Source organism: Orycteropus afer, unplaced genomic scaffold (assembly GCF_000298275.1).
Source record: "Orycteropus afer afer isolate SDZICR_OR568_19922 unplaced genomic scaffold, OryAfe1.0 scaffold00056, whole genome shotgun sequence".
Lineage (NCBI taxonomy): Eukaryota > Metazoa > Chordata > Mammalia > Tubulidentata > Orycteropodidae > Orycteropus > Orycteropus afer.
The window spans coordinates 5,281,471-5,289,774 of NW_006921643.1; the positions used below are offsets into that span (position 1 = coordinate 5,281,471).

At 49.8% G+C, this 8,304-nt stretch overlaps 1 protein-coding gene across 1 annotated transcript in view; it reads left to right on the plus strand.

Moving 5' to 3' along the window:
* Positions 1–6,586, plus strand: part of PSD2 (pleckstrin and Sec7 domain containing 2) — a 30,717-nt gene extending 24,131 nt beyond the window's left edge. Inside the window, exons 9-14 of the mRNA XM_007938979.1 lie at positions 521–711; positions 884–954; positions 1,378–1,535; positions 2,795–2,939; positions 3,878–4,021; positions 6,377–6,586. Coding sequence (XP_007937170.1) covers positions 521–711; positions 884–954; positions 1,378–1,535; positions 2,795–2,939; positions 3,878–4,021; positions 6,377–6,586 — 919 coding nt within the window. The remainder of the gene's footprint in view (positions 1–520; positions 712–883; positions 955–1,377; positions 1,536–2,794; positions 2,940–3,877; positions 4,022–6,376) is intronic.
* The last annotated feature ends 1,718 nt before the right edge of the window (positions 6,587–8,304 follow it).

Below are 8,304 nucleotides of genomic sequence, written 5' to 3' on the forward strand. Positions count from 1 at the left end.
GCCTTCAATCCATATAGAGGTCCCAAGCAGGGATTGTTGGAACCCTAACCCCACTGGGAAGAGCTGGCACTCTTTCACCAGGGCTCCTATGGGGAATCCAGACTTTAAGGGCCTCATCTTTCCCCACATATCTATAGGCTTTTGGCAGCAGCTTCAGTCTGGCCATGAATTACTGCTTCCTGGAACTGGAGCTCTTAGGGCAGGAATGGAGAGAAGAGAAGGAAGAGTGGGAAGGAGACTCAAAATAATGTCTCCAACTTTGTGATCAAGGTTGAAGATAGGAGTGGGGAGGCCAAAGACTAAAAATCAGAGATCAGGGGTCAGAAATGAAGACTAAGAGGGGATGGCAAAGGTCCAGACCTGTGTTCTGGAATTAAAACCTCCCCATCTCTGCCTCTCTCTCATGGCTGCCCTTCACCTCTGACCCTGGCTCCCAGAGGTGTGGTTGGTGGGGAGATGGCATGTCGATGTGGGGCTGAGGCCTCCTTGGAGGTGGTACTCAGGCCTAGTACTTCCCTAGTGATGAGGACGAGCTGAGGAAATCACTGTCAGAGCTGGTGGATGACAAGTTTGGGACAGGCACAAAGAAGGTGACAAGGATCCTGGATGGTGGCAACCCCTTTGTGGATATCCCGCAGGCTCTCAGTGCCACCACCTACAAGCACGGTGTGCTGACCCGGAAGACGCATGCTGACATGGATGGCAAGAGGAGTAGGTGTCAGGCCTGGCTGGAAGAGGGGGAGGGACATGGGGAGGAATGCCAGTCCAGATGGGGTTTGCCCCCTTGGCCATGCCTCTAGGGGATGCATATACACATAGGAGGATGCATAGTAGGGGATATCGGAGTGAGTGGTCGAGGCCATACAAGTGTTCTCCTCTCCAGCACCTCGAGGGAGGCGTGGCTGGAAGAAATTCTACGCAGTGCTCAAAGGGACCATCCTGTACCTACAGAAGGTGAGAGGCTGCCCCAGAGTCCCTGCCCAGGTTGGGCAGCTTGAGCCCCCATCCAGCCCCAACCTGTGGTACTCAGGGTGCTGAAGGACCTGGGACTTGGGCAGATGCTAGGTCCTTCCTCCATCAGAAGCCTCCCGCAGGCTCACTCAGGGCTTTGGTGGTTTCAGGGAAGGGTCTTTGAAATGCCCAGTGGCTCAGTGGATTCCCAGTATAAGGCCTGTTCAGGCTTCTGGGGCAAATGGGGGTAAGGGGAGTTCCTGAAATGATTTGTTTTGGGATTAGAGTGGCTTCATAGTAGGAGGAACTGCAAAATGGAGGGAGATATAGGGATGGGGAGAAGGAGAGGGAAGAAGGGACGGTGAGAGTGAAAGAAATGTGGTTAATGATGACAGAAGCTGGCCCATGCCCCACTTCCCCATCTAGGATGAGTACAGGCCTGACAAGGCCCTGTCAGAGGGTGATTTGAAGAATGCCATCCGTGTGCATCATGCTCTGGCCACCAAGGCCTCTGACTACAGCAAGAAGTCCAATGTGCTCAAGCTGAAGACAGCTGACTGGAGGGTCTTCCTCTTCCAGGCACCGTAAGTAGGGGCTAGAAGCCTCTTGTTCCCATCCTCTGCTCAGGGCCTGCGTTCCTTCCTCATCGGTCTCAGGGTGGACACCCTTAGCTTCTCCTGCTCATCAGTCACAAGTGCAAATATATCCACATGACACAAACCAACAACTGGGGTCCCTTAAAGCAATGGTTCTCAAAGTGCGGTCCCCTGAGCATTACTTGGAACTTGTTAGATGTGCAGTTTCCCTGGCCCACCTTAGATCTACAGATTCAGAGACTGTGGGGATGGGCCCCAGCAATTGTGTTTTAATAGGCCCTTCAGGTGATTCCTAATTTCTAAAGGACAAGGCAGATAGACTCTTTATGAATCATTCTTCACTTTAAATCAGGAAAGACTCAACCTACAGTTTACCTGTAAAGCATTCCTTCCACTCCTTTGAGCTCTGTCCCTCTGTGACTTAAGATGAGGTTTCATGTCTCAGATGTACTTAAAAGGAGGGAGGCTAGATGGTGAGGTATCAGAATCAGAGTATAAGTGCTGGGCATAGTAGTGGAGGTGGCAGTGAAGTCAGGAACAGGAGAGAAACTCCAGGTGGGCTGTGGAGGGGATGACCAATTGCCCAGCTGCCTCTAATGATCACCACTGGCTCTAGGGCCTCTTGGCTCTGGAGCCCGTTAGCTCCAGAACTGCTAACTCCAGGGCTGTTAGCTCCAGGATCCATTAACTCCAGGACCATTAGTTCCAGGTTTCAGTAAGCTCCAAGGCTTTTAGCTTTAAGAACCCATTAGCTCCAGGACCCCTTAGCTCCAGGTCCTGCTAGTTCCAGGGCTGTTAATCCCAGCCTTCATTAGCTCCAGGGCCATTAGCTCCAGGACTGATTATCGTCAGGGCTGTTAGATTCAGGGCCATTAACTCCAGGACCTGTTAGCTCCTGGACTCATTAGCCCCAGAGCACATTAGCTCAAGGACCCATTAGCCAGAGCTGTTAGTTCCCAGGCTGTTAGACCCAAGGCCATTAGCTCTGAACATGCGCAGTTTTATTTTCACATGAAAATCCAGGTCCTGATCGGGAGCTGGGATAGATTGGGAGCTCCTATAGAGTTCTAAGCAGGCCCATTCACCCACCCACTCACTCATCCTCCCTCAGTTCCTTCATCTACCTATAAAAAGGTATTATTAGTGCCTCTCTGTGTGAGAATTAATGCTGATAGTGGATGCTGGGTGGGGGATTGGGGACCCTATTGTGAAAACTGCTGTGCTTTCCCCTCTACTCCTGTCTCCAGGAGCAAGGAAGAAATGCTGTCCTGGATTCTTAGGATCAACCTAGTGGCTGCCATCTTCTCGGCCCCTGCCTTCCCAGCTTCTGTCAGCTCCATGAAGAAATTCTGTCGGCCCCTGCTGCCCTCCTGCACCACTCGTCTCTGCCAGGTTCAAGTTCCTAAAATCATGACCCTACCTTCCCAGACTGCATCCCCTGTCCCAGACCCCTATTCAATACCCCCCCACACACTTCCTTTAATGGGATGCCTGGTGATGGGGTAAGGGACACAGGGGAATGGGTAGACATTCTCCTTCACCTCCCTTCCCATTTTTAGATGGGAAGACTGAGGCCCATATACTGCACAGAGGCCTGGCTGTGCTGTGGAGGATGGTGTGTGTGCTTGTCTGCCAGTGCGGTATATTCTTGAGGATGTGATTGGGGGTCTGTGGGCATTGTGTCTGTCTGGGCCTGGATGTGAGAGAATGTGTATGTCATTTGGGCTGAAGCTAGACTGACCCTTGGTCCAGTGTATGTGTGCGCAGATGAGAGTTCATATAAGCAAGGTGTTGGGTCTGGGTCCGGAGTTTTGGTGTCATAGTGCCTAAGTCATCTAACTGCTAACCAGAAGGCTGGCGGGTCAAACCCACCAGCCACTCTTTGGAAGGAAGGTTGGGCAATCTACTTCCATAGTGATACTGCCTCGGAAGCCCAAGGAGGGGTCACTATGAATCGAATTGACCCAATGGCAGTGAGTTTGTTTGTTGGTTTGTGGGTCTGGGTGACTGTGTGTCCGTCGCAGTGTATGATGTCAGGGAGTATACATATGCACATACAAATGTGAAGGCCAGTCCTCTCCTGAGCCTGTTGGGGAGCACTTGGGAGAGCTGATGGTGATGAGAGGTGGGGAGGAAAAAATCAGAAAGGAAGAGCATTCCCTCAAGTCCAGAGCCTGGCTCTACCCACACTTATTTGGTGATCCAGGCCAGGTTTCAGTTTCCCTTTGGTGAAGCTGGTTTAGTGACTCCATCTTCCTGGAAGGACAGGGTGAGACCCACCCCTATGACATCCTGAGAGTCACCTCACAGTCCAGGGCTTCTCTTTGCAGGAAGAGCAGCTGCGTTCACATGAGAAAAAGTTGAGGCAGGTGGCTGCTGAGCTGGCTGAGCACAGGTGTCACCCAGTTGAGCGGGGCATCAAGTCCAAGGAGGCGGAGGAGTACCGGCTGAAGGAGCACTATCTCATGTTTGAGGTGGGCCCTAGGGTGGGATGGGCTTGCAAAAGACAGAGTGGGGGGCAAGAGGAAGTGGCCAGCTGCTGCCCTCCATCTCCCACGACCAACATCAAGTTAAACATTTCACAGCCAGGGGGTCCATTTGGGGGTCTCCCACATTGGGGGCTCCTCTGAGGGATATGTATCTTATTATGAACTAAGCTGGTCTCTGTACAGAACCACAGTCCAGTGCCAAATGTAATCAGTCTGCTGTCACAACACTCTCAAGGCCTATCCCTAGGGCTCTCCCCTCTTTTGTCTCATTTTCCTCTTTCACAGGTTTATCATGCTGAGCGATGTAATCTCTCTCTCTAAGCTCTCTGGTCTTTCCATCTCATCTCTCTCTGCCCACTACCCTGACTCTGTCCCATGAAGACCTGCAAGTGAGGCTGACAAAGAATCATCCTCACTGGGTGAAGGACGGGGAGCCGGGTTGGGGGAGGAAGGCAGGAACCATTTATTCACTGATTAATAAGTCACACCTGGAACTCCTCTGGTCTGCTGCTGTTTCCCTTCCCCCTGCCCTTTAGACTCCAGTGGAGTTGTCTGAGAAGACAGTGTGCAATTTTTGTTTTTATTTTCCAGAGGAAACTTGGAGCCATGAGAAGCCATATGGCAGGGAGTTTTACTTCCACTTTTTGTCACTAACATTGTTTGGAAAGATCCAAATGGATCTTAAGAGAGTACCTGGGGAAGTGAGAGATCAGGAGGCTTCAGCCAGCAGTGGCTTGAATCTGTCAGGCTCTGGGCCTATCACCTCTGCTGTGCCATGAGGCCCAGCTACTTGCTGACCTGGAAGAATAGGCTCTCCAGATGGCAGAACTGGCCTCATAGTGGCCGATACGATTCCTCTGGCCAGATCCAAGTAGGTGAGAAGGACCAAGTCAAGGCTGAGTGTGAGACCCTCAGGGTCAGAGCTCTAGACCTTCCATGGAGATGGAGGAGGTGCTGTGAACCTGGAGCAGGGAACTGCAGCAAGCAAGTAAGCCTTTTAGGGAGGAAGAGGGGCCAGACCTTCAGATGAAGGGCAGAGCTGCCCCTTGGTCCTGCTTAGTCCAGCTTGAGATTGACAGTGGTAACCTGCGCCGTGAGCCTTTCTGGGCCCTGGGTTTTTGCCTTCTCTAGTTCCTTTGGACTGACCTGCAGATGGGAGTGGCTGAGCCAGTAAACCCCTAGAGCAGGAAAGATAGGAGGTTATTAATCTCTTGTCTCTAGATTCCCACAATGATTTTCTATTGATGGCAGAGGGGAAAGAAGAAATTCACAGGATAGGTCCTGACCTTTTGAGAAACATGAGGCTTCATAGCTTCCAACTCTTAGATCCACTCTCCTTGCAGTTGTCAAAATTAGTATGACAGAAGCTATGGTGGACTGATGTCTCGCTAAGTGTGAGGGTGTGGTTCTCTTCATGTCCCTTGTAGCGACTGATTGAGTCCTCATATCAACCCTGTGAAATGGGTTCTGTTACTATCCCCATTTTACAGATGGAGAAACTGGGGCTCAGAGAGGTCAATCAGTTGCCTGAGGTGACACAGTTAAGAAGTGCAGGAGCCATGATCCTAACCCAGGCAGTTGATTACAGCTCCAGCTCCCTGGCCTTTCTCACTTCTACCTCCCTGCCTGGCTTGATGAAGAGTAGGGACTGAGGCCCGGAGGTGAAGTGTTGCTCAGACAGCAGACTCGGTGGGAACAGGCTCTTTGGACCCGTAGCCCCTGGTTCTTCTAGGACTCCAGCCTCCCTGGACTGTGGTGAGGGCCGGAAGCTCGGAGTCCAGCACCTCAGATGCTGCCAAATCTCCCTCCAAGATGTTTGCACTGATTTTCAACCCTCTGAATAGTTTATGAATGTAACTGTTTCCCCATGCTCTCGTCAACGCACTGGCATTGTCAAATGTCTTAATCTTCACTAAGGAGCCCCGGCTGCTAACCGAAAGGTTGGTAGTTTGGACTCCGCAGGAGAAAGATGTGGCAGTGTGCTTCCATAAATATTACAGCCTTGGAAACCCTATGGGGCAGTTCTACTCTATCCTATAGGAAGTTTGCTATGAGTTGGGATAGACTCGACAGCAACAGGTTTGGTTTGGTTTTGGTTTAACCTGATAGGTTTAAAAATGGTGCCTCATTACTATTTTAATTTGAATATTTTATATTATGAGTGAAATTCCTGTGAATGTCCTTTGCTTAATTTTCATTTATCTCCTTCTTATTAATTTGGGAGAAATCTCTCCATATTAAGGAAATCAGTCTTTTTTTTTTTTCCATATAAAGGGCAAATATTTTTTTTCCATTTTTGTTGTCTTTTGACTTTTTGGTCTTTCTCTGTTCCCTCTTCAGAAAAGCCGTTATGAGACCTATATCCACCTCCTGGCTGTGAAAATCAAAGTGGGCTCAGATGACTTGGAGCGGATTGAGGCCCGCCTGGCCACCCTGGAAGGGGATGATCCTTCTCTCCGGAAGACACACTCTAGTCCTGCCCTCAGCCAGGGCCATGGACCTGTGACTGGCAGCAAAGCCATGAAGGATACCACTGGGCCAGACACTTAGCTGGCGTGGATGAGCAGGCCCTGGAGGCAGACAAATGCCTCTACAGGGTCAGTGAGCACAATTCCAGCCAGAAGCCACTCAGACCAAGCTCCAGGCAGCCAGAGGGATGTGGAGAGCCCCATGGGCCAAGAGGCTGGAGATGCCGTTCATGGCCATGCTCTCTCATACTGGAGCATCTCTGGCTCTCAGACTCTTCTCAGCCCTTGCTTCCCTCTTCAGCATGGAGCCTTGTTTTGTAGCCTGGTTGTATGCATGCTCTAGACACCATCTCATTGGAAAAGCTGGAAGGGCCCTTGTCTCCCAGGCCCGCCTCTTCTCATCAAGATCTTCTATCTTCATTTCTGAGGGCAGCTCTTGGCTCCAGGACCTGGGTTGGAACCCACCCTTTCTCTGCCTCCTTCCTCTGAGATGCTCAGCAGCAGGTCTGCAGACCACCAGCACCATCATCTCCTCCTCCTCCTCCCAACTTCTAGAACCATGCTCAGTCCTCCTGACTCACTTCACAACAATCCAGTAACTGGGCCAGCCCTCCCTCAGTACCAAGCTGTTGCAACCCATGTGTGTGTACACTTCTCCTTCCATCCATTGACGCCACCATTGCTTTCTTTTTATACAGACATGAATGTACATATATAAGAATTATATATATAAGGAACTCCTTTAATCTAAAACCATCTTGGTTTTAGAATTGATATCAGTTAAAGAGGATGAAATAAGATGAAGGAAAAGCTGATTTCCAAGCTCCACCTGTTAGCAAGTAGGCTGGCACCTGGCCCCCGATGGCCCTGACACTCTGGAAGGGAAGGTAGAAATGTTGGCACCTCCTCACAACCTGTTTTTCCCTCCTCTGGCTGACCTGTGACTTACACTGCTCTTCCAGTCGATGCTTTTGGAATAAGTAGAGTATATGTGCCACCCTATCTGTCCCACGGGGGCCCCAGGGAGTGAATGGGATGGGACCATGGCCCCATTTATATTTTGGTCTTTATGTTGGTGCTGTCAGGTCTCTGAACTCCAGAGGTGGCATCTTGTACAGACCCACTGCTACAGGAATAAAAGACACTCTGCCTTGAAATAGCCACTTGTCAGCAAACCCAAAGATGCCTGGAGGGGGAAGGTTATGGAAGCCATGAGTTCTTGGTCTTGAGAAAAGGTGGAAAGACAATTTGCTCACTGTTTTTAGGTTGATAATTCTTTCACTCTTCTTGTGAATCAGAAAGGTCTAGATAAGGACATATTTGGGGAGAATAGAGAAATTCGCCATGTGACGATCACTAGATTAACATCCTTTAAACCCAGTATTCGTATGACAAGTGGGTGGGGTTGATGGCAGCTTCAATACAACTATGATGTGCAAATCCTTTCTATTTTTTAAATAGATTATTGTAGTAGGTCTGGCAGTTTGATCTCTGTGGTCAAATTTATTCTGTTTATACAATAAGCCAGCCTTGCAACTATGTGTCCAACATTTACCAACCCACTCGGACTTGATGCCAGAATGTGTGAATCCATGGAGAGAGGTAGTGATTTAAGTCCAGATGACTGCATTTGGATCAACTGAAGTGTGTTTTATACTCAAACCATTTGGCCCCTTCGTTTTGCTCAGGGGAAGTAAATGTTCATTTAAATGGAATTGATAAAGCAAATGTGTCAACATAAAGAAGTTCCAGGTACTTCCTCCATGCTGTCTCAAAGGTCCTTCACATTTTGGGGTCATG